This window comes from Dermochelys coriacea, chromosome 8 (genome assembly GCF_009764565.3).
Source record: "Dermochelys coriacea isolate rDerCor1 chromosome 8, rDerCor1.pri.v4, whole genome shotgun sequence".
Classification (NCBI taxonomy): domain Eukaryota; kingdom Metazoa; phylum Chordata; order Testudines; family Dermochelyidae; genus Dermochelys; species Dermochelys coriacea.
Genome location: NC_050075.1, coordinates 106,586,364 through 106,612,128, shown reverse-complemented (window position 1 = coordinate 106,612,128; position 25,765 = coordinate 106,586,364). Strand labels below are relative to the sequence as shown.

Here is a 25,765-nt window from a genome sequence, read left to right as displayed (position 1 = left end):
TATTGGTGAAGGTGAGGTCAAAGAAAGTTTGGATGCTGAGAGGCCATGAAGACTGAGCGCCCCTCTCTGCCTAAACAGGGGTTATCCCAGGGCAGGGCAGGAGCTCACATATGGCACAGCATGGGGGAAACTGCACCTGTCTGAACATCAGTCTGTGGGTCAGTGACTAGTGTAGGTCTAGGGAAGGTTAAGCAGTGACCTGATCACAGTCTTGAAGTACCTACGTGGAGAAGAGATTTCTGATAGCAGAGCATTCTTTAATGTAGCCGAAAAAGGGAAAGCGTGATCTCATGGCTGGAAGCAGAAGCTAGACAAGTTCAGACTAGAAACAGGGCACAATTTTTTACCAGTGAGAGTCATTAACCATCAGAACAACTTACCCAGGGGTGTGATGGATGCGCCATCACTGACAGGCTTTAAATCAAGACTGGCTGCCTCTTCCTAAAAGCTTCTGCTCCAGCCCAGATGCCAGTTCTGGACTCAGTGCAGTAATCACTGGGGCAGTTCTCCAGCCTGTGTTATGCAGGGGCTCAGACTAGAGAGCACAATGGTCCCTTCTGGCCTTACCATCTGTGGATCCGCATCTCTGGCTTCTTTCACCAGCAATGGGAAATCTAATGGGACTTTTTAAAAAAAGCAAAGTGCAGAGAAATCCCCTAAAAGGTAGAGGATGAACTGGAAAATCTAAGAGGAGAGCTCTGCGCAGGGACAGCCCTGCTCCCAAGAGAGCCCAGAGACCATTTGCGGCAGGGCCCCGACCCCGGCTTTGCGTCCTGGGTTTCTCCCAGGCTAAAGTCACAAAGTGTGTCCAGCCACCCCAGCTTCTCTGCAGTAACAAAGTGACACCCAGATGCCTTGCTCAGAGGAAGAGGGAGGGGCTTGGAGGGCTCCACTAGGTATGGGGGCACATCACTGCATGGCGCGTGGTGAGGAACTGTGAGAGGGGTTTTAAGAGTCAGTCACTACCACCAGCGCCTGGGACCTCTTGTTCGTAGTCTTGTTTTAGGCGTTTGCTTCTGCTCTGTTCCCCTGCTTGCTCATTGTGTGTATGGCAACTGGATCCTGGAGGGGGATGCAGGAGTCGGGGGTAGATCCTGGTGGGGAGTGGATAGACGAGATGGCTAGAAATCATGCACAGATTCCAAAGGGGTGCTCTGTTTTCATCTCCCGCGAACTCTGCTCCCTCAGCCTCGGAGGTTGGTCTCCTCCAGGACTGGAACTGAGCTGGAGAAGCTCTGGTCAGTCAAAGCCATTATCTTTGAAAACTCGTGGCGAACGGGGGAAGTCCCGGATGACTGGAAAAAGGCTAATGTAGTGCCCATCTTTAAAAAAGGGAAGAAGGAGGATCCTGGGAACTACAGGCCGGTCAGCCTCACCTCAGTCCCTGGAAAAATCATGGAGCAGGTCCTCAAAGAATCAATCCTGAAGCACTTAGAGGAGAGGAAAGTGATCAGGAACAGTCAGCATGGATTCACCAAGGGAAGGTCATGCCTGACTAATCTAATCGCCTTTTATGATGAGATTACTGGTTCTGTGAATGAAGGGAAAGCAGTGGATGTATTGTTTCTTGACTTTAGCAAAGCTTTTGACACGGTCTCCCACAGCATTCTTGTCAGCAAGTTAAGGAAGTATGGGCTGGATGAATGCACTATAAGGTGGGTAGAAAGCTGGCTAGGTTGTCGGGCTCAACGGGTAGTGATCAATGGCTCCATGTCTAGTTGGCAGCCGGTGTCAAGTGGAGTGCCCCAGGGGTCGGTCCTGGGGCCCGTTTTGTTCAATATCTTCATAAATGATCTGGAGGATGGTGTGGATTGCACTCTCAGCAAATTTGCGGATGATACTAAACTGGGAGGAGTGGTAGATACGCTGGAGGGGAGGGATAGGATACAGAAGGACCTAGACAAATTGGAAGATTGGGCCAAAAGAAATCTAATGAGGTTCAATAAGGATAAGTGCAGGACCCTGCACTTAGGATGGAAGAATCCAATGCACCGCTACAGACTAGGGACCGAATGGCTCGGCAGCAGTTCTGCGGAAAAGGACCTAGGGGTGACAGTGGACGAGAAGCTGGATATGAGTCAGCAGTGTGCCCTTGTTGCCAAGAAGGCCAATGGCATTTTGGGATGTATAAGTAGGGGCATAGCGAGCAGATCGAGGGACGTGATCGTTCCCCTCTATTCGACACTGGTGAGGCCTCATCTGGAGTACTGTGTCCAGTTTTGGGCCCCACACTACAGGAAGGATGTGGATAAATTGGAAAGAGTACAACGAAGGGCAACAAAAATGATTAGGGGTCTAGAGCACATGACTTATGAGGAGAGGCTGAGGGAGCTGGGATTGTTTAGTCTGCAGAAGAGAAGAATGAGGGGGGATTTGATAGCTGCTTTCAACTACCTGAAAGGGGGTTTCAAAGAGGATGGCTCTAGACTGTTCTCAATGGTAGCAGATGACAGAACGAGGAGTAATGGTCTCAAGTTGCATTGGGGGAGGTTTAGATTGGATATTAGGAAAAACTTTTTCACTAAGAGGGTGGTGAAACACTGGAATGCGTTACCTAGGGAGGTGGTAGAATCTCCTTCCTTAGAGGTTTTTAAGGTCAGGCTTGACAAAGCCCTGGCTAGGATGATTTAACTGGGACTTGGTCCTGCTTTGAGCAGGGGGTTGGACTAGATGACCTTCTGGGGTCCCTTCCAACCCTGATATTCTATGATTCTATGATTCTAAAGCTCGGAGGTGATGGATCCTGCTCTGGCTCTGGGACAGGACATGAGGAAAAGACACATTGATGTCCTAGCTAAACGTCCACTGGACATTCTTTGGGTAGCAATGTAAGCTCAGAGCATTCACCGCCTTGTCCCTTCCAACATGCTCGCCGACTCCCTGGGTGTGTAGTTTGCCCAGCTGAGGAGCTGAGTGTTTAATTTGGGGGTGATTGTCATGAATTTTAATGGTAGCTGCTGCTTCTGCTTCTCTTTCCTAGATTTTATAGTGGACCTCACTCTGCTGCTTCAACTCACTCTCCCTCTCTTCCAGTTGTAGGAACCCCCCACCAACACTGCTATTACCCCTCAATCCCACCCTACATCCCTCCCGGCTGATCCAGCATTGAGCTACCCACACACAGCTCTGCCAGTGCCCCTCAATCCCGACCTGCAGCCCCCCTGCTATTCCGGCCCTGGGATTCCTTACCACTGTAGCAATAATGCCTTTATCCTGTCACAGGGCTGTTATCTTTTAAAGATCTTCCCCATACCCAGTTCAGAGGAAGAATTATGCCCTATTAATAGTACCCTGATTTTGTATGACAATACAACTTTATAAACTTTAAATAGACAGGACCACTTTCCTGAAATGCCACTACCTCTGGGGTGGAATATGGAAGCTGTTTAACAGCGCACCGTAATGCTGGAAGTGACAAAGAATATTGTTGCTCTTTAAACCTGTGGGGGAAATGTAGGTGGGGAGACAGTGATATGCTGAGTTGGAATCTAGCCAGGATGCTGGTGTTGCAAAAGGATCTTTAGTGAGCACTGGCCATCAGGGATCTTTGTTTTGCATCTCAGTCAAAAGCCAGCCTACCGAGGAGCGGGTCCAGTAACTATTGGGAAGCAAGAGTGCCCCTGTTCAATCATCCACATCCCTTCCTACAACAGTGATCACCCAGCTATGCCATAAACAGGCCTCAGGCTGTGTAGCAAGAGACCAAATGCTGTCACTTCCCAAGGCCGCGAGCCTCATGGGTAAGCCCAGGGGTTTCTGAGCGCCGTGAAGGTGTCACAGACATTGTCTCTCTTCCAGTCAATTTTCCTGATGATTTATTTCTTGTTTTTTAATTGATGAGGGGCAGGTCTAAGGCAGGCTGCCAGCGGCACCAGCCAAAGCCTCTCCAAGGTGTCTCTGGAGCCAAAGCCCTAATGCTCAGGCCACGACGTGTAATGAACTCTCCAAGGACTCGGCTCATGCTCTGTATTAGCTGAAGAAGCATCTGGCCCAGCTGTTAACTGTCCCATTTAACATCATAAATTATTAACCTAATTTTGAGGAGGGTCGGTGACGGATCCTGCTGGTCTCGTCAGCCATTGTGCAGCCTCCACCTCTGGGCATGGGCGGATTCCGCAGCAATGCCTCGGGTGGAGCAGCTCCAGGGGGTCAGTGCAGCTGCTCGGTGGTCAAGGGGTCGCCGTACCCCAGCCTTTGGCCTGTTTTATGGGTGCCCCGAGCAGCAAGTGAGGTCAGGGAAAGCTGATTACGTACCTGCCCTGTACATTTTCTCCCTTCTTTCCCCCCATTTCTTTCTTTGATCATGAGCTCAAATTTGTTTTCAGTTTGAACCGTCATCTCGCTAACCACGAGGTCAGGGGGCCAAGCAAAGCCAGGGTCTGGTGGCAATGGCTCCCCAGTGGATACAGGGTCCCCATGGGCAACACAGGGCCTGGGGCAATGCAGCAGAAGCATCCCTTTCCAAATAAACCTCTGCTCCCGGGCTCGCTGCAGCCACTCCCATACGAGCTGGCAGTGGATACTCTTCCCACTTATCCCTCTGATATTGGCTGCTGCTCCCACCTGCCCCTCTGCGTTCATACGGGTCTGGGGTAGGTGTTCCCCAGTTACGTGTTCATTGGGCTGCCCTCTTTTGCTGCTGTCTTCCAAATGGACAAGAGCATTTGACCCTTAAAAGTCTTGGCCATTAATGTGATATATGGTTATACACCGGCTAGTGGGTGTGACAGCCCTTACCCTACAGGATGCAATCAGAACCACTCAGCTGTGTGTCGTAGATCCTCTGATGCTTAGAATTTATGGGGATTCTCCTTTAACTCAAGTGGCAAGAGTTTGTGGGTTGGGAGCAGGAGGGGCTGGGGCTGTTCCCGGTCTTTCTGAGTCAGGTGTTTTCTGTGAAATTTCAAGTAAAATGAAAACATTTAGTTTTGGTTAAAATTTTTCACTGATTTTTTGATTTTTCAGCAAATTGAAATGAAATGAAAAAGAACCACTTTGTGTGTTGTGTCGTTCCCTCCCCTCCACTCCCGCCCCATGCACACACTTTTGTCTTCCTTTCCGAAAGAAAAAAGGGAGGGACAACTGAAGAATCAAACTAAAATAAGCATTTTGAATGGAAATGAAATGAAAAATTCTGAAAAACTTTGGTCAAAAAATAGAAAAATCTCAGCAGAAACTGATTGATTGATTGATTGACCTGCAATGTTTGTTTCCCTCTAACAGGTATTTATCACTGAAAAAATACATAGACAAATCTGTTTTGACCAGCTGTGCTATCGAGTCCTGAATGGCCTTGGGGTGCTGCCTAATGATAGCCCCTTTATGTCAGAGTGAGTGAATTCCTGTATCCTCTACCTCACAGGGCACATCTCCACACAACAGCTGGGAACGCATACCCCCACGCAGATAGACAGACACGCTAGCTCTGCTTGAGGAAGCATGCTAGAAATCTCAGTGTGGCCACGGCATGGGCAGTGGCTTGGACTAGCCACCAAGTGCAAACCCGCCTGACCTCTGGGTGTGTACTAAAAGCTGCCACGCGGCCACACTGCTATTCTTAGTGCCATAGCTCACACAGAGCTAGTGTGGGTCTGCCTGCCTGCTCTAGGAATCACGGTGCCAGCTGCTGTGTAGACACATCCTTCATCTCATGCGCGGTCTGAGTGGAGCCCAGAAGAGTAAGGAAAGGCTCAAGGCCCTTTTCCCCTGCGTTTCACCTTCTTCCCCCCCTGGTCACCGTAGCAGAGGGAGATTGCTCAGTGTCTCCGTGCAGTATCCAGGGTAGGGTAGGATAGAGCCCTAGCCTTTCCTGCTGAATTTCCCAGGCCCCCTGGCTTGAAGCTGCACCTGGAGAGTGTTGAATGGCCAAGGTCAGAGGGGGTGGCTGTATTTCTGGTGGCTTTAAAGAATCAGAAGAGCAAAGAAACAGCTTCTCCACCCTACCCAGCCGGGCTAGGGAAGACAGAGAGGGGTCACGCAGACCATGCCCCAAAAGCAGGAACCTGTACCCCCAAAGAGACCTGCCAACAGAACGCCATCTGCGCTAGACCAAGAGGCCAAATTCCAGCCTGCTGCAAACTACTGAATGACCTCCCTCTACTCCAAAGAGAAAGAGGTGATGGGAGCTCACTCTTACCGAGCCCCAGCCAATTCCAACCGCTGAGGGCTCTATTCTGCCCTCTCTTACTCACCACGAATGCTACCGTACTCCCATTGATTTCAACGAGACTTACTCACAGTGGACGGTGAGCAGAATCAGGCCTTGTCTGAAGAACTAAACCCATAGGATACAAATATAGGACCCAATCCTTTACTCAGTAGGTACTCAGGCCCATGAAAGTCAGGGGGAGTTTTGCCTGAGTAAGGACCCTGGGGCGTGAGCCACAGGGAGCAAAGTGTGAATGTCAGGAAAAGCCCTCCATTCGCCATGTGCCTAGAGACAGTGAGGAGTGCAATGAATAGAAGGGGCAGTGGATTTTGTTCTTCACACCAGACAATGCACAGACCTGCTGCGTGCCCATAACACAGTACTCAGCCTACACAGGTGTAAAATCCTCTGCATGGCAATAAAACACTCACATCTAGTCTATATATTTTGTAATCCCTTTAAAGGTTTTTTTTCTTTAAACCCCTTGCCCCAGCTCCCTCCCACTCTCCCCCCAAAAATTATTATAAAGAATTATTGCCATTAGTATGTCTTTCCCAGTGAAAGGAGAAAATCGCCTCATTCATAATTTATACCCTCAATTACTATTAATAAAGAAATATTTCAGCAGAAAATCGCCTGGGAAAATTACACGTAACATTGCATTAACATTCTATTTGAACATTTTCATCACATTTGTTATAGAGTTAATAAGAGGGATATGCTCCCCTGACTTCTTCATGAAATTATGGGCTGCCTATGAGAGTTTAATCTTTTAGACTTTATATAATATATTCACTTTACTAATTGAGCTATCCAAGGAGCAGTTAGGGATGTTCTTAAACGTGGAAGACAAAGTAATCAGGGCCATGACTTCCTGACTGAGGATCCGCTTCCGGAGATGAGGAGCCACCCATGTGAATTACACACACATGGATGTTTACATGCTGATACGCCTCTCGCTTACCTCTTCTTCTTAAAGCTCAAATTCATCAGCACCACCACATCCATTACCATCATCACATGCTGATCTGCTGCCCTCTCTTTTGGGAGATGCCAGGTGGGGAGCTGGACTGGGCGGGGTGCTCTCTGTTCTTCTGATCTCCCTGATCAGCTATTGTTTGCGACTTTGGGTGTCTTTGTCTGAGATTTAGGGCTGGCCACACTCTGCAGTGTTGAAGAGCTTCCAGCCAGTCCCGGGTGCCAGAGTATCTGAAATGTGTGTTGGGTCAAAAGGAACAGGTAGGGGAGATATGACTGGAGAGTGATAGTGCATTCACCAGCTCCTTGCGGGAGGGTGTTTTTGAATGTGATTTGCCTGCACCTGGAACACCATGTTGACCCTCCTTCTGGACTATCTCCTTGTCTCAAAGGAGCTGAGCCCCAAGACAGCTTAGGTGGGGAAGACGCGGAGGCCCTGGGAAGGCTAAAGAAAGCTACTTGGGAGTGGGATTGGTTCAGGAGAGGGGAACTTGGAAAGGCAGAATGAAAACATTCATCATTACAACTCACTGGGCCTTGGATTCTGATTGCAAAAGGTGCTGTAATTTGTACATAGAAGTTGTAACAAGAACAGCGTCTCTCAAGAGTGTTAAACAAAGGAATGTGTGTGAATAAAATGCATAAGGCACAGAGTGTGTATATAAACTGTGTGTATACGTGTCTCTATGTAGCATATACACACTTCCCACTTCTACGGTGTAATAATTCTTCCCCTGCTCCAGCCAGCAACCTCAAACAATGAACCTTGCCTCGCCCTTCATTGCCGCCCTTTTACAAATGGGGAAACTGAGGCATGGAGACTTAAGTAACTTGCCAGAGTAGAACACAGCCCCCTGTCTTCTAGCCCTCCCTTTCCACGAGACCCTCCTTCCTTTCCATAGCTACATACACACCCTCCGTGTGGGATATCAGGCCAAGGGTCTGATCCAAAGCTCATAGGAGTTGGTGGGAGGCTGTCCACGGACTATAACAGACTTCAGTTCCTGGCCCAAACCAAGTGGAGGATGCCAGGTCCTACTGCGTCATCTGAACAAGAGGAGGGTTGTTTGCTGATCAGGCATAAGTGCATGCAGCCCGTCCGTGGGTGCAGAGGGTCCACCATCGCCGAGCAATGGCCAGCTGCCCTAGCTGAGAGAGATCACAGGACCCAGCTGCTGCAGTCGGAGCTGCTCCCTTTAGAGTGTCCTCAGCAGCACTTGGATCCTCTTCGCAGCCACTGGGGAGTGAGACAGGGGCAGAGGCCGGGAAGTGGCACTCAGCTGTTGCCAGCTGCAGCCTGGCTCGGTGTACGTTGGGATGCTGATTGCCAGCTGGGTGAGAGCAGAAGCTGCCAGGAGGTCCAGCCAAGGAGAATCCTGCTCTCCCATTCGCTAGCATTGCAGAAGCGATTAAAAGGTATTGTAGATCACGTGGCAAAGGCCACTGCAGAGGGAACCAAAGGGTTAATGAGAAGATTTTTTTTTTTTTTTTTGCACGTCAGAATTCGTTAGCTGGAATACATGAGCCAACCGGTCAGACCCTCTGGAAAGGCCCATCTTCTCTGGAGAGAGCCCAGACGACAGCAGAATGGGCTGCCCTGCCTGGCCTGCTCTGCAAGGTGGCCACATGAGCTGACAGCCAAGGGACCTTGCACCTCTCTTTGATCCCCTCCAGACAGCCCCGGGCTGACTACATCCCAACTTCAGATGGGAAACGGCCCAGCATGAGAGTGAGAAAGTGGGAATGGGCTAAAATCCCCTCGACCCACCCCTCCAAGCCTCCTGCCTCCCGCCGCTTTGATGTGTGCTCAGGAGGAAATAAAGCAAGCAGGCGTTGCTCAGTTTGGCACTTTAATCCCCTCCCATGTAACTTCTGTGCGTCAGGGCACGTGGGACCCTGTAAACATCCAGCAGTCTCTGGCAGAGCCTGCGCAGGGCGGCAACCCTCTTTTTTCTGGCTCCTTAGCTAGCTGCTTGTCTGCCCCCCCCTTTTCTGTGGAGGAGCCGGAGACAGGCAGGCAGTATGGGCCTCTGGGAAGCCCCTGGCCCCTTGGGGTTAGCATCTGGACTCTGGTCCATCGCAGGGGAGGTGGCTGCTGGAGGAAGGGCCCAATGGAGCCATAAAACTGGTGGCTACTCATCCAGCACAGGGAGATCAAGGCTACATGCCTGGATTTCCCTTCCCCCAGGACATGTCAGGGTCATGGGGACAGGTACAGACCGTCTGGATCCTTAGCCCATCACTGGCTCTGCGGTGTGTCCTAGGGGCCAGTGACTTCAGGGTGCCTCTTGCTAACCATAGACTTCATGGCAGGGGATTCCAGGCAAACCAACGGTTTGCACCCATGTTTCTGCCTCAGATAAGAGGAGCCTCAGGTGGCCGGGGACTTTCCCAGCAAAGGGCAGCAGGGCCCCTCTTTATCTTACACCTTCACACCTGTTAATTGACCATCCTTGTGCACTCTCATCCTTCTGCCTGCCGGATAGGTAACTGGCATCCGTTTACTGTGTACCTGAGAAGATCACAGGGTTGGCACAAGTTGGTCTCCCCGTAGCACCCACAATCTGCCAGGTGCTTTCCAGAGAGAGAAGGCGGCCAAGTCTGTGCCCCTTACAATCTAGAAATGACAAAGCAGAGAGGTGGAGGGTAGGGGAAAGAGGAACAGCAAGAAGCAGACCGAGTGGGGATTGGCTATATCCTGGCAAGGCTTCAGTGTGCACACAAGCAATCCCAAGTCACCGTACAGCCACCCCTCTCCGCAGGGGATTGAATGGGCTGTGGCAGCACCCACCATTGGGTGGCTCAGCCAGGCAATTGGGGAGGCTCATTTGGCAGAGTGCTGCATTGTGCAGGCAGAGAGGCCTTCTGGCCTTCTTGCAACGTGTCACACGCAGAGTGCAGAATTTGATTCAGAACTAAAAAGGTAAAGACAGAAAAATTAAGGCTGGAATGCACCAACATCACTTAAGAACAGGACACCTGGGTCCCTTCCGCAGGTCAGTTTAGCTGCCATTGCTTGGACAGCATCTGCTATTCACATAGCCAGCCAACTTCCCCCTGTGTCTCGGACTCCCTTTGAAAGCCCATCAGCGTTCCATTTCTGCCTGTCCCTCCACCCATCCTGGGACGTCAGAGCCAGAACTGGGGGCTGAACCGACGGCGTGTCCTGTAAAACGCCTGTGGTTGGTTCTGGGCAGGATGGACCGCACTGTAAACAGGACAAGGCTTGTAAACAGCACTCCAGCTGGGATCAATTTAGCCTGTTGGGGTTGCAGACCCGGCGCGGCAGGACACGGTGTCAGGGCATTGTGGAGGGGAGAGGGGAGAAAGAAGCTGAATAAACAAACACAGCTTGTCCCTTTTTCTCTTCTTTTTTTCGTCCCAGTGTTGTTATTTCAGCCGGACAATTGCTTTGCAGATCGAGGGAACAAGCTGGCTCCCAGTGCCGCCCTTTCGTATTGTGTTTTCTCATGGGAATTTGTCCTTGCATATGTGTGCGTGTATCTGTGTGTATGTGTATAGTCAGAAAATTGTCTATATAAATATATTTATACTGGGGAGGAGTATATTTACTTTCTTAAAACCCAGGTGAGGCAAAATATGTTGGATTTTGCTACCATGGAAGGTTCTACTTTTCCTGAGCGTGTGCAGCAAACAATAATGCTCGTGAATGCACATGCTTGTGAATGCATGCGTATAGTTTAGACTCAGTGCACGTTTGTGCATGCGGGCCTCCATTCTGCACATGCATCTCTTAAGGACAGGGAAACCTTATGGAGTTGGAACGCTTTGCAAGGCTTTCCAGCTCATTTTGGGGCACACAGAGAGGGGAAAGTGAGTTGCCTAAAGTCTGTGGCAGAACAAGGAAAAGAACCCAGGAATCCTGATTCCCAGCCCTGTGCTCTAACCACGAGATCATCCTTGGTCTCAAGAGTAAAATGCATCAAGAGTTTGGGTAAATTCTGCTTTGCTAGGACCCTGGTCTGTGCTGAAGGCTGTACATTGGAGGCTTCCTAATTTTCATGTCTTAATTTTATTTTTCCCTTATTTCTCTCTCTCTCTCTCTCTCTCACACACACACACACAAACACCTCTATTGGAAAAACGATTTTAATACCCATGGCACATTGTCCGGGTGTGATATAAAATCCAATGGCATGTGGCATTTGGAAAAGGTCACTTCTCCCATCAGGATTCATTATCCTGCTTCAGCCCAGGAAGCCACCAGGTTACCCCCTCCTCCCCAGACCCCTTGCCCCCTCCCATGAGGCATTTGGAAAGCTGAGAGAGGGGATGAAGAGGCTTCATGAGTAGGGCTGGAAGTTGAGCAATGTCAGCAGGGTCCCTGCAGCTGCAAAAGCACAGGCTGCTGCTTCTCCAGGTAACAGGGATCTCCCTCTGTTGGCACTAGTAGTAGGTCCTGTGTCCTCTCTGTGGAGCAGCCACTAGAGGGTGATGTCACGCACCTTGCTTATCATTTCCGCTCCAGTAGTGCTAGAGGCATCAGGCAGGGATGGGGGTGGTAATGGCTGGGCCGTGTTCCGATTGAAAGATGGCAAGTGCTGGACCCATCTCCCACTCCAGGTCAGCAGTTCCAGGGGAACATTGCCTCTTCGTGTTGAGTTCACAGCCATGTCCGACTGCCCGCCAGTGGGGGATGTCAGCGCTATTTAGCTGTACCTACAAAGCGACAGATTGTCCTGGAGCCGGGTGGGAGTTCCGAGAGCTCTCATCCCAGCCCTGCCTCTGGAGTCCTCCTCACCTCCCTGGGCCTTAGCTTCCTTCTTGGTATGGACAGCTCATGTCGGGAGCGTGGCTGTGTAAATGCCTGAGCATTATCCCCGGCTGGGGGCGGCTTAGAGTTAGGCTGTGATGGAGTTTTGATCCGAGTCCCCCCTGCCCATGTGATTTGCAGTCTCTGTTCCTTGCTGCGCAGTGCCCTGCCTCAGCATGGACACAGAACAAAAATGCACCTCTTCCCTGTTTCACTTGTTTTATTTTTCACTGCGCTGGTTTTGAAGCGTCCCTTCAGCTCACAGCTCATGACATTGGGCTGATCCTCCGGTGAGCTCTGCTGCCCGGAGAGAGTGGAGAGGAGAAGCCTGTGCAAGCTCCGGAAGCCCAGCTCCTCCACGGCTACCTTCCCTCGCATAGCCTGCCTGGTGAACTCTCTTAGCACTTGGGCCGTCGACTCGGGGGGTGCTCAGAGTCCTCCAGGTCTCATCTCTATTCTGGGTGGGAGACCCAGAGTGCCGTGCAGAATGCACCAGGCTTTCACTTCTGCAGAGCTGCGGTTGAACTTTGCTGTGGTTACAGTGAGTTTGATTAGTCTCAACCGAGCTCCTCAGAGACATTTGTCCACACAAGTGAGCATCCTGGGCAGATGAGCGTGGTTGAGGGTGGGGGAAAGGTGCAGGTTGGGATTGAGAGGCAATGGCAAAGCGGTGCGTGTGGTACTCAGGGCTGGGATAGCAGGGGGCTCTGGGTAAGGACTGAGAGCCATCAGCAGAGCAGGGAAACCTAAAACAGGAACAGTGGGGGGATGCTGCAGGTCAAGATCGAGATTCCTTAGCAGAGGGGTGAGGGAATACGTGCCTAGCACCTGCTTGTTTGCCTAGCTCTTGCCTTTCCTTCTGTTCTGTTCCGGTTCCCATACAATGCCTATCATTGTGCCTATCCCTCCAGCTAGTCCCTGCACTGCCCTTCCCAAACCGTTCCCAGGGAATCGCTGTGGATCACAGTCTAAAGCTGCCTTCAGGTCACACACATGGGGCAGCGAGGCAAATCAGCCTGCTTTGTGAGGCCTCTGGAGATAGTGACTTCAGGCACCTGTTTGAGACCAGGGGGAGGGTGGGGTGGGGGTACATTTGCCTAGTGGGTCATATCATCCAGAGCTGAGGTGGGGAATTTCTCTTACATACTGCTGGGGATTCCTTGCCATTCCCATGTGTCCTCCTGACAGGTCACCTTGTGGGTGTGCCATAGGGGCTTGGCCTCAGGAGTCCTGGGTTCTCCTCCCAGCTCTGATACAAACTCCCTGGGTGAGTGTGGGCCCTGCCCCTCTTTGGGCCTCGGTTTCCCCACCTGTAGATGGGGGGGTTGTGAGAAGGAATGTCTGTGCAGTGCATTGAAGGTGCAAAGCCCCAGGCCTTTACTGGAAGGGCAAAGTCTGATGGAAGAGCATGTCTTTCTCGGGGGGGAAGGAGCAAAGGAGTGGCTGTTCTCGGGGAGCAGAGAATCTGTTGGTTTTTGCGGAGGGGAGAGGAATTTGATGCCTGCTGCAAGATGACTTAGTGTGCAAAGGGTGATGGTAAACGGAGCCCCTTCCTGCCATATAAACACCAGTGAGTTATGGGTACCCCAGCCTCTAATTATGCAGTCAGCCCCAAATAGCTCTGTCTAACGAGGCTGACAGACTAATATCTCAAGAGCCCTTAATGCGTTATCATCTCTTGCTGTATGACCTCATATTTATAACTGCTCTGGTGGGAGGTTGAGAAACGTCCTTTTCTCCCACCCCCCCACCCCCCTCTGAGCAGGGGCTCTTCAGCTTCTTCTGTTCAGATCAGGAGGAGAGAGGAGAAATCTCCCCATCCATCAGCAGTAGAGTTCGCGCAATTAGATGATTAAAGACATTTTTTATAATATTTGGAAGAGGTTTTGAAACGTTTCTCAGGGAGCGTGATTAGTGCCTGCTTAACCCTTCCCTGGCCTGGCTGGAGAACCTGCCTCGGAGGAGACCCAGAGCCGCAATGGGTGCAGGCAGCTGCCCGGTGGTGCCTACACACAGCTCTGTTCCTCTTCGTTCCAGCTGGCGGTTGCAAAGCCCCAGGCCCAGATCCCTGACAAGGTGTGATTCATGGGCCCAGGGCACCTGCAGGAAGCACAGGCCCCACGGCAGTTCCTAACCCAACTGGGACTTTGTGGTTTCTGAGGCTTCAACGGCTCAAGGGCTCAGGAAGTGAGCCCCCCCGAGGCTGTTATGCAAGAGGCTTGACACACAGGGTCACACACATGCCGCACTCCTGCCGCCACACATGGTCATGCTTCCAGTTCCATGCCACACACTCAAGCAGGGCCCAGCACACACAGAAATGGATGGAGATGAGGGTTCTGAGGGTCTGACGCCATGGGGTCTGTGGTCCCTTAGCCCAAGAGGGAGAGAAACACTGGCATAACCCCACGCTTCTGCTCTCCTCCGAGTTTCATTAGATCTGTGTCTTCCTGTCTCGACACCCATCTCTCTGCCGACCCAGCTCTCTGATGACATTGCTAAGGTGCCTATCACTGGGACATCTCTTTAATCGTGGAAGGATTTGCACAGAGATTTTCACGGGCACAAATGCCGGCTGGGCACCTGTGAAGGTCAATGGGATTTGTGCATTGGGGAAACTCCCCCTTCATGTGTAGTTTCCCAAAAGTCCCATATGTGCAGTGGACACTGGCTCCCCGGTAGGCACAGTTAATAGCTAGGGAACCCTTTCACTCCTTTTCAAAATAGCTGATGTGAATTGTTAATTATTCCAACATGGGAGTGGCAATTTCTCCTTGAACTTGGGAACTAAACCCTCCTGCTCTGGTCACAGTTGCAATATTTCATAATCTCAATTTCTTGTCAATTGATTGCCAGATAGAAGCGACAGCCAAAGAGGGCCACAAGCGTCTGCGACCACCACCCACCGTATGGTTTTAACTCTGCCCCTCTGTAAGTTTTCATTATTTTATTCTTCTTGTTGTTGTTGTTATTTAGACAAACTTGAAAAAAGTAAGAAAGAAAGAGACACTTCCTGGTCGTACTTCTGTTTATAAATAGCTTACAAGAGGTTAATAATGATTAATAGATGTTTTAATTAATGGTTAATCTATTGTTAGAGAGTCCAAGAGGTCACAGGTTTATTATAATCATAGCTTATCACTCACTATGGCACCTTCATATGCTTATAGCCATGTAGAACACATGTTACTCCTATCTGTAACATGCCTGTAATGTCCTTTATTAACCCTTTGTAAACTACTTATAAAGGGAACCAGAGTTAAAGCACGATCAAAATCCTAATATGTCTGGAGTCAAAGAACCCTACAAAATGGCTGGGCAGGAGTTTGTTATAAGTTTAAACATTGTCTTAGTTAACTGGTAGATAAGGGAAACAGAAAGAGACCAAACTAAAAATGCATCTGAATAGTGTTCTCTGTTACCATGTGCAAGGACAGACACAGACGGATTCATCACAGCACTTCTGTTCAGTTGATAGTAACCAAATCCTCTTGAATCTTGGAAATTCCTGTAGCATCTAAGCACTCCTCCGCCATCAAAGAACAGAGTCTGACCCCCCGTCCCCAGCCGTGAGGCCAGGCAGGAAGGCAGCCCCATTTCATGGGTGGAGCACAGCGAGAGAAATGACTTGGGTTGCCCCAGGTCATGCGTGGCATCTGTAGCAGCGCCAGGAACAGAGCCCAGCTCTCCTGTGATCCGAGCTAGCACCAGAGCCATAACCCACCCTTTGTGCCCAGAATGCTGGCTTCCTCGTTTTATTTCCCTTCTCTGCACTTTCCCCTTGGAGCACTAAAGATGAGTCCCTTGGTCTACCCCTGCCCGTTCCCCATGGAACGCCACCTTTCTCGTCGCTTCTGTTTTCCCTCCAGTTAGCACGAAGGGTTCCTCCAGATCCCCCCCTTCCAGCTCCCTTAGGGTTCTCACTCCTGGTGCAGTCCACCCGCCCCCGCTTCCCCCGCCCTGAGGTATCAGCCAGGAGCCTGCAGCAGGAGGGATCAGGCAGGGGAGATCAGGGTGGCTCTTGGCCATCTACGGGAGGGCAGACCCTGCTCCCAACCCAAGCAGCAAAACACCTGTCCTCTTCCTGGCTCCGTGACCTGCTACTGGCCCAGTTGAAACCATAAGAACATAGCCAGTCTTCAGCATGGCTTGACAATTTCCCAGTGCTCATGGGGTTGTCTGTGGCCATTTAAACTCACATGTCCTGAGTGGAGCTTTCACAGTGGGGAGCCTCAACTGGCCATTGGCTAGGCGGGGCAGTATCATTATCTCCATATTCCTGATGGGAGAAACTGAGGCACGAAAGGGGAAGTGAGATGGCCAAGGCTGCACCTCTGGACTAGAACCCAGGAGTCATGGCTCCTAGCCCCACCTGTTCTAATCACTAGACTGACACTCTTCCTTGAGCTGGGGATGGAGCTCAGAAGTCCTGACTCCCAGCCCTCTCCCCTGCTCCAACCCCTGGCACCCACTCCCCTCCCAAGCTGAGAGTAGGAGTCCTGTCTCCCAGTTCCCTGCTCTAATCCACTCTATCAGGCTTCCTCTCCTTTGGGTGCCTTGTCCAAATTGTGTTTTGATAAGCTCTGGAGATGCAGTGATGAATCCCAGAGACACTGGAATCCCACCCACCAGCTCAAGGTCTCTAGGGTCTCCAAGGGAGGAGAGGATGTTTAAACAGACTGACACAGAAACAGCTGACCCCTTGCAGGCAGGAGGGAGCAGATTCTCCTTGCTAGCAGCAGCCGTTGCCAGGATGTAGCTGCAGCCAGGGGTGCAGCAGTGGCAAGGATTCCTGTCGTGCCCAGTTTAGCCAGTCACACAGCCTCTGATGGGTCAGATACCGTTATCTCCATTTTACAGATGAGGAAACTGAGGCACAGAGCAGGGCTGTGACCTGCTCACATAAGTCCCGAGCTCTTTGCAGCCAATGCTGTGCGCTAATCACTAGACAAATTCTCTCCATCCTCAAGTAGCCACTGAGCAATGAACAGGAACGAAAGCTGTGCTGAGCCTTCGACTAAGTGGGCTTTGGGTACACAGTGGGTTGGCTCTGGGTGGGTTGGCTCTGGGTGCTGTCAGGGACATCTTGGCCAGCAACTCTCACTAATAAAAGCTGGGGTAATGCAGTAGAGAGAACCCCATGCTGGGAGGCAGGGGTCTCTAGAGATGAGAGCAGGGGAGCCAGAGTCAGGTCTACTGGAGCTATTCCTGTCTCTGCCACTGACTCCCTGTATGACCTTGAGCAAATCCTGTCATCCCTCTGTGCCTCAGTTTCCCCCTCTGTGAAATGGGGATGATAATATCATTGTGATCATCCGATTCCCTAGAGCTCTTGGAGCTCTGCACAGGGAAGGCCCTAGAGTAGGGGAGAGCATGGTGCTGAGCTGTTAATGTCTCCTCCCCAGAGCCAGGCCTCACCCCTTCTCTGGACCCTGCTCAGGAAACCATCCTCCGGAACCTGACTCCCTTTCCACCCTGGGAGCCGGAGCGGTCATCTTTATTATCCCTTTCCGCTCGTGATGAGTGGGGTCGGCTGCCTACCACGGTGGGCACTTCCCCTGGCGAGCAAGGCCCAGCCCGGTTCAGCTAGTTCCTTCTGAGGCAGGCCTGAGTGCAGCGTTGCTGAGAGCCTGGCCCTGAAAGGCTGCTAGGAGCTGGTGCTCTCCCATCAGGAAGCCAAGGAGTGAGGGCTTTCTTCCCTGCTCCCCAAGAGCTTTGACGCCTTGAGGGGGCCTTCTTCCAGCTGAGCTCCCTCTTCCCTGCGTGGTGTCTCGGCTCTGCTCCCTGCGAGCGGCCGGTGCTGCTGCAAGCTGTCATGTCACTGCGCTAGGACCACCCCTTCTTCCAGGAGCTTTGCCAGCACTTCCCGGAGCTGGGAACCCTGCCGGGGGTCGCAGGACTGTCCAGTGTCAATTCGTTGTTTGCAGGGTTGTTGGAGCCATGTTGGGCCCAGGATATTAGAGAGACAAGCTGGGTGAGGTGATATCTTTTACTGGACCAGTCTTGGTTGGTGAGAAGAGAGACCTGGAGAAGAGCTCCGTGTAGCTCGCAAGCTTGTCTCTTTCCCCAACAGAAATTGGTCCAATAAAAGAGATTACCTCACCTCACCCCACCCCTGGTCTCTCCTGTGAACCTGGGCAGGCTTCAGTCATCTCAGCCTTGCGCCGCAGGGGACCCGCAGGCAGAGGGGGCTGAGCAGAGCATCCCACCAAGCCCACGCAGTCCCCCAGCTGGCCTGAGGAAAGGGGTCAGGCTCGGGGTGGGGTTTTTATCTTCCACTTTGTCTGGCCTTCCTTCCCACCCAGCCCTCCCGTCCCACACTCATCCAGCTAGACAGGAGGGAGCTGAATTTAGACAGACCTGCCCAGCATCACGTCTCAAGTGCTCGTCTGCTCCATCAAGCAGCCCGTGGGTGCGGTTCCTGGCACTGAGGAGTCCAAGCAGCGGGAAGGGGGTGAGGCTGCTCACGCAGGCGCTGTGCTCGGGCTGGGTGCAGCCAGGGGAGAGATGCTCCAGACCCCCTGGCTCCAGACCCCACTTCATTGCTTATTTCTGGGTCATTACATTCGACAGGGAAAATTTGTTTCTGTCCAGAGCAGATGCCCGGACAGTCTCAGGCCTCTTGGGAATTCATCATCCCGAGCATTTGTTTGTGGGTCTCCAGGACCCTGTGCCCCACAGACCAGCCACAGGCCCTGTTCTCTCTCTCTCTCCCCCGCATACACAAAGATGGCCCTTCCACTCCCCCAACACATAGGGGGCGGGGGGCGGACGGACTAGCCCATACACACACACACGCATGCACGGGGAAGGGGCTTGTGCTTCGGGCTCAAAGCTGAGCTGCTCCAAAGAGATGCCTGGGTTTAGGTCTCCAGAAATGCAGATCCCTGGCTTGGCCCGGGGTCGGTGCAGGAAGCGGGGGTGGGAGTGGAGTCCTGATGGCCCCGCGAGCAGCTCCTGACTCACCACCCTGCTCTGAGCAGCCACTCTCAGCAGGCTGTGCTGGGTGCGCCGAGCAGACCTACAGGCTGGGGCAGAGTGGATTGTAATGCAGGCTTGCTCTGTGCAAGGTGGGGTATTTGGGTATCAGAAGGTCAGAATTGCCCATAGCAGACCAATGGTCCATCTCCTCCACTATCTTGCCCCTGGCTGCACAGGAAAGAGCAGTTGCCCATCTTGTCTGGTACCCCTCCTCTGCTGTAGCAGAACAGTCCCAGGGGAGCTGAGGATGCTCAGCACCTCCAAAGATCCGATCAGAAGTGAGGTGTAAGCATCTCCCAGTCAGCTCAATTTCGTTAACTCTGAACCCTAATGATGGTTATGTAATAATGCTTGTATTGTGGAATATTTATATAGTTAACGATAATGAAGACTATAGCAGCAATGACATTTTTATGACTCTGATCATTGTAGCAGAAATGTTCAACTACTCTGAGACTGTGGGCTGAGTTTGGGATTGTGGGTGGAGTTTGTGTTTGTGTTTTCCCCTTCAAATTGATCCCCTTGCTGCATTAAATGAGAAAAGGCAGTGAGACCAGCTCTCCTGGCAGTTTGCTTTCTCCCATCATATCCTGTGGGCATAGAGGTTTGTCCCTGGAGCAGCTGGGGTAGGGAGCATGTGTTGAGTGAGATGATAAATGTGCCACTGCGCAGTGTGATAAATGGCAAAGGAGCAGGGAACCAAGCCCAGATGTGGTGATAGAAATAGCAGTCTGTCTCCCCACTCCCTGCCCCCACTGCCATCTACCTCCCTGTGAACAGCATGTGAAGAAGGGGGGTGGTAGAAAGCCCAGATACCAGGCCAACCTTTGGCACATTTATTGACACTCCTTGAGTTCATACCTCAACTCTACAATCTTTCCCTGAGATTATTAAAAATTAATTGATCTCTTTTATATTCCCCCCGATACCCAATGCCGCTTCGAGTTGGGGAGGAAGGTGGGGATGTGTGTAAAAAACACTCTGATAAATGTTAATTACTCTTTTACAGCCCTTGTCAAATTCCAAAGCAAGTCGTAAATTCATTAAACTCTAACGGATTAAGCACATGCAGCTTATTTAGTCACCATAAACAAGATCATTTGGATGTTGATTTTTCCTTTTTTATTGCTCCAGCAGAAAAGAAAAAAAAAAAGAACCAAGGAGCAGTTGGCCAGTTCCTAGGGAGTCTGAAAAGTTCCGGTTCTTGTAATACCTTGCTGCTGGAGCTCCATGGCTGCTCTCTGTGTTACAATGGCACCTACAAGCCCCAAACCAAGATCTGGGACCTCACTGGCTACGTGTGATACGTGCACAGTAAGGGAAAGTCCCTGCCCCAAAGAACTTACAGTCTAAACAGACAAGGGAAAAGGGAATGCAGCGGTCGGTGGTAGAGCAGCAAGTAGAACCCAGGTGTCCTGATGCCCAGTTAAGTGCCCTAGCTACTAGATGCTGATGCTCTTCAGTAGTGGGGCAGGGTCTGCTGAGAGATGGGACAGGAAGTCCGTTTAATGGGATTCTATCCCCCCCTCACCTCCCCAATTCCTTTACAGTGGTGGCTTGAGCCTGGATCGGGCGACCTGAACGCTGCGTGTCAGGAACTGCCCAGTGGTGACTTCCATCCAGACTATGGGCTGCACTCCGGAGTGCATGGGTCGGCATTCAGCTAGCTCTGCATGGAATTTGGCTTGGCTAGCAGGGAGCCCAGAAAAGTACCTCCGCTCTCTGTGCTTTGCAGAGCTGTATTGGGCCCGACGGAGTACTCGCTCCAAAGAGCGGCTAGGATATCTCCCTCCCCAAGCCCAGCCACGGGGATCAAGAAGTGGCCTGCGAGTTGAGGACTTACCATTTGACAAGGGCTCCCCACAATGGGGACAGGAGGTCCCCAAACCCACTGAGCTTCTACCCACATCCTCACTCCGCAATGCATTCGCCCTTTGATTAAGCAGCCAGTGAGGAAGGGAAGGCCAGTGGAGCAGTTCCTGGCCAGCCTCGGAGTGACTGCGATGGCTGAGCATGCAGGTTCACCGAATGCAGCTGTTTCCACTACACCCCAAGGGGCCATCGGCATTTTAACCACTGCATCATCTAGCTTCTTGGGCTGTGCTCCTCTGTGTCAGCACCTCTCTGGGGGCGTTGCCCTGGTGCTGCTAACCGTGGGGATTTTTAAAGTCTAGTGTGACTTCGTCTCCTGGCCATTTCCGGCTGATCCAAAGAACAAGAGCCGTGATTTAGGGCCCTTCTGCTTAAGAGACCTCATCAGCGCTTCACTTAATGGAAATCCGTGGTAGTGCTGGAGAGAGAACCTGGCCTCTTTGCCCCCGGCTGTCCCTTCGTCCTTGTGTCTCCTGTCTGCGCCTCTCCCTGGCCTGGCGGGGGAGACACAGCGAGCTCACCAAAGGGTTCGCTGCTGGGGGATTGGTCTGAGGGTGTCTCTGTCTGATCAGGAGTGCGGACAGTGGTTTTCTGGGTTCTGCTGGTTAATATCTGTGATGCGCTTCCATCTGAGAGTTGGGTAGTCACTGTTATTTGGTTGGGAGTAGTGGGGATTAAGCCAGGACAAAGCCACCTGAAAAACCACCTGTTCTCGGTGTGTGGGTCAGACCAGAGCTTACTTACAGTCTAGGCCTCCCCTCTCTACTGGCTTCTTTGGGGCTGCAGGAGAAAGGTGAGAGGTGCATCAGGATGTCAGCTTCTCCAGGGCTTCATTCCCTGGCAGTGCTTTCCTCCTTTCAGTCTTCAGCCTTTTCCCTTGGCAGGTACAAAGTGCACTGATAAGTTTCTGCACAGGGCATTTGTCCCAGCCAAACCTGGGAGCAGGTTTGCAAGGCCAAGCGAGGGTCTTTTCACCATGTTTAGTCTCACAGCAGTCCCCTGCCCCCGCTCCAGACTCAGAGACCTCCTCAGGGCCGGCAGATTGGTAAGCGCAGTGTGGGCAGTCAGGGGTTAACGGAAAGAACGTGCCCCATGCTAAGCAGTAGCTAACAGCCACTAGCTAATAACTTTATGGCTTCAAAGCAAGGCATTTATCATGCTGAAGTTTGTTTATGCACTAGTTATATGGCACATTATACCAGATCTGTGCTGGGCTGATAAATTCTAGATGACAAGCAAGGCTACCGAGGGGACTTACTGAGTCCAAAAGACCAGTAGCTTTTTCCTGAACTCTGCTTTTCAAGATAAGGGCGGTTTTCCCCTCTTTTGTTTTGTAAGGAGGGGAAAACAAAACAAAACAAAAATCACCTCCAACAACCTGTAAACTTAACAAAAAAGTGAGGGATATTTTTTTTAGTTTTCTGGGCTTTTGGGTGGGGTGACTGGCTGTTACCTTTCAGACAATCCCAGGTGATCGATCACCTCTCTGCTAGGAAGTTCTGCATTTGGTCCCCACTCGGGGTTGTGCAGATAGTGGGTGTGGGCCCTGCCGGGGGCACTGTGAGGGCCCACCCAGGTGAAAGTGGAAGTTAAAGTATTCCAGGGACTTTTTGAACCTGACCATCCTCACCAACGTTCCTTAACTCACTAACACAAGATCTAATATTAATCATAACAATTATTATTCCTAGCCTCCTGATCCCCCTAAAATGAGGTGGGTCAGTTTTATTCTCCCCATTGTATTGATGGGGAAACTGAGGCATAATGAGGGGCTGTAACCTGCCCAAGATCATGTAATGAATCACGGGCAGAACTGGGAATAGAGCCTAGGGCTCCTGGCTGCTCTAAACACTAGGCAGCACATCTACTCTGTTTTGAAGATACCTTGAGTTTGCCTCGGGCTCTGTAAAGCTGGCCTCACTCCTGTTCAGCATCCCAGCTGCTGGAATGCCCAGGAGAAATCCTAGTCAGACCCACCAGTGGGAACCCTGTATCTCTCCCAAGGGGGCAGAGGTTGTTCAGTTCTAGTGTAGCACAGACCTTGTGCTTTAGTGTCCGAGATGGAGCAGCAAGGCTGGTTAGCGTTCTAGCCCTTCAGCTCTGGCTACCTGAGCTCCGCTCTTGGCAGGCATGCTAACACGTCCTTCCCAGCTGTACCCAGCCTGGCGATGTGTCACTAGCTTTTGATCCTGCATATCTGAATGCAAAGGAGGTTTCAGTTCCCCCCCCAGTGGGTAGAGTCCCTGCTGGGAATGCAACTGGATGAAGTCAGTGGCATTTGGCATGATGGTGCTGAGAGCTGAACTTCCCCGAGTTGGCAGCGTCACTGCTTTGCCAGTGGCCAGAGCCCCTGCCCCTCTGTCCTGCTGGGTTCATCCCATAGCAGCAGGCAGGGGGAGATCTCTGTGTTACCTTCCCCTTCTCTCTCAGCTCCTCCAGCATGGCTCCCATTGCTTTTCTACTGGCACAGCAGCATGTGCGCACATGTGTGTTTGTATGTTCACATCTGGGTGTTTGTATGTACCTGGGTGTATGTGTGTGGACGTGCATCTCTGTGTGTGTGCACGTGGGTATTTGTATGTAGGTACATGGCGGCGTGCGTCTGTCTCTACAGCTGTGTGTGTACCGGCCCCTGTAGGCTGTAAATACTGCCGGCGTGTCAGGGAGGTTGAGCAGTTTATAGCTCAAGGTCAGGCCCGTGAATCATAAAGAGGTGTCGGAAGGCGCATTAACTCCTAGCCTTCACTCAGTCTCTGGGTGGTTTCAGGCGGGGCCCTGGAGGCAGTGATTAAAGGGTGCACCTTCCCCTTTAGTTTTACGGTAAAAGGAAAGCAGTAAATTAGAGGCCCCAGGGCTTGGTGCAGGCCCAGCCTCGCCTACCTGGGGTACCTGCCCTGCTGCCCCCAAGAGAAAACAGGCCCAGGCCCCCATGCCGCTGATCATGCTGTCCAGCTGTGCGGTCAGTGAAACTGTGGCAGCTCAGCCCTTCCCTGCTCCCGGACTAAGGGCTAGCACCAAGGAGGGGCACAGGGCTAGAAGCCTTTTCTGTGCTGCTGGGAGAGCCCCGGTTCCTCCTCATTGCGGATGGGAAAAGCTCTCTTGACGCCCACTGACTCCATGCTGTCCCCACGGGCTCTCCCAGGGGACACAGGGCGTTGTTCGGAAGGGTTTTCCCTGCTGTCTCTCTGGGCTGAGTGTGCTTCCTTTGCACCCGGCATGTTGTGCTGGAAAAAACACCCTCATCCCCCGCAAGCTCAGCCTCCCCATACCAGAATAGTCCATGTCCAAGCCGGCCGAGAAGGGCTTTGAGCAGCGCCCTTCCTAGCTTCCTCCGGCTGCATCTCTCAGGCCTGGCAAGGCAGTGGCCCTTTTGCTCTGCACCTTTTTACGACTCTGGCTATAATTAACTTGAGTAATAAAATTTTTTGAATCCAAATAGATATAATTAAAATTTAATGCCTGTGTTTTTTTGCGAATCGTCAGGACTATCAAGAGCTGGGTATTGATTGAAGAGGTGAAGCAGATGTCTCTGTTATTGGATTGGGATTGCAGGGGTCAGGGGAGAGGAGGAGGAAGAGACTCCAAGGAAAGGACCTCCTGCAGGAGGGACTCAGGGTCTCTGCCCCACGGTGTCTCCTTTGGGCTTCTCCAGCTTCCCCTTAGCCCCCCACCCTCGCCCTTCCCTCCTGGTACAAGTCTGTGTGTTGGAAGCAGAGCTGTGGAGCGTCTGATAGCGAGTTGAAGTTGGCTCTGGTTGGGAGGCTGCAAGACACCTCTTGTCTGACGATGGGCTGTGATTGCCAACCTATCCCCACCAACTTAGCCTAGGCCTGCAGGGCAGCAGGCCATGCCATTCTGCAGAGACCTTGGGTAACTATCAGCACTGGCAGTGCAACCTGGACCTGGCAAGGGGGTAATTCGGGGGAGACCGACCGTGGGAGCCCCCTGGCTCCTCCTTACTCTCAGAAGGGTAAATCGGTATCTCCAGTGCTGTAACATCCTGTTTGCCATACACCCTTCTCTGGATTCTTGCCCAGGACACCCGACCCTCTGGAATCCATGCACAAGCCTGGGTGTGACTTTGCCCCAGTTCACTCTCCAGCCAGGGTGGATGATCTGCCAGAGCTCCTGGACCTTTCCATTGGTGCCGGGTCAGAGGGCATCAGTTCTGGGCATCCCCATGCTTGGGGACCCGGCACTCACATAAATTCCCAAAGGGCTCCACCTCCTGGTGGAGGCATTCTTAGAAAAGATGTTTAAAATCACGACACCGCTGCCCTGCACCATCTTTCCCTTCCTTATCCTGCTTGCAAGGCCAGTGGTTAGCACAGGAGCTGGGAGTGAGGATTACTGGGTCCTATTCCAAGCGCCGCCACTGACTCACAGTGCAGTGGCCCCTTTCTGGGCCTCACTTTCCCCATCTGTGTAATGGGTGCAGTAATACTAGCCCACCTGTGTAAAGTGCATCCAGGCCAATGGATGAATAGTGCCATATACCTGCCCAGTATTATTACTAGCTGGGCTTACTGTATTTCTTGTGAACTTGCTGTGCTGTACAAGAGATTAGGTAATAACGCACCTGGCTCTGAGAAGTGCTGGGCATCTGCAGCCCGGGCAAGGGGATCTGCAGCTGCTCACCTCTCCAGATCTCAGCTTGGTGCCTGACCCTTCTGGGCCAGTCCCAGAGCCCCCGTGCAGCGCCTGGGATCTTGGAGGCCAGGGCGACAACCTGGAGTGTAGGAATGGTAAGAGAGTCAGCCGACGGGACCCCGAGTTGATCAGACAGACTAAAAAATAACACGGGCCATCTCTCCCTTAGCTGCAGAACCAGGACCTGTGTTACCCTCAGCAGTGGCCCCCTGCCTCAGGGAAAGATCAGGTTTTGTGATTAACTTCTAGCTCGAGACTGGGCCAGATCAGAGCTCTGCACCCAAACACCTCTAAATTGGGGAAGATTTGGAGCTGGGCTTACTCGCCCAGTTTCACTCCCTCTCTACAGACAATTCAAATGG

The 25,765-nt window shown here is 51.9% G+C and overlaps 1 protein-coding gene across 6 annotated transcripts in view; it reads left to right on the top strand.

Annotated features, from left to right (window-relative positions):
* Positions 1 to 25,765, top strand: part of RNF220 (ring finger protein 220) — a 337,705-nt gene that overhangs the window by 122,090 nt on the left and 189,850 nt on the right. For 3 of the 6 annotated variants that reach the window (XM_038412891.2, XM_038412886.2, XM_043520122.1), the window contains exon 3: positions 14,757 to 14,831. The exons of the other annotated variants lie outside the window; for them this stretch is intronic. In XM_038412891.2, the coding sequence (XP_038268819.1) occupies positions 14,757 to 14,831 (75 nt within the window). The remainder of the gene's footprint in view (positions 1 to 14,756; positions 14,832 to 25,765) is intronic. 6 annotated transcript variants of the gene reach the window in all.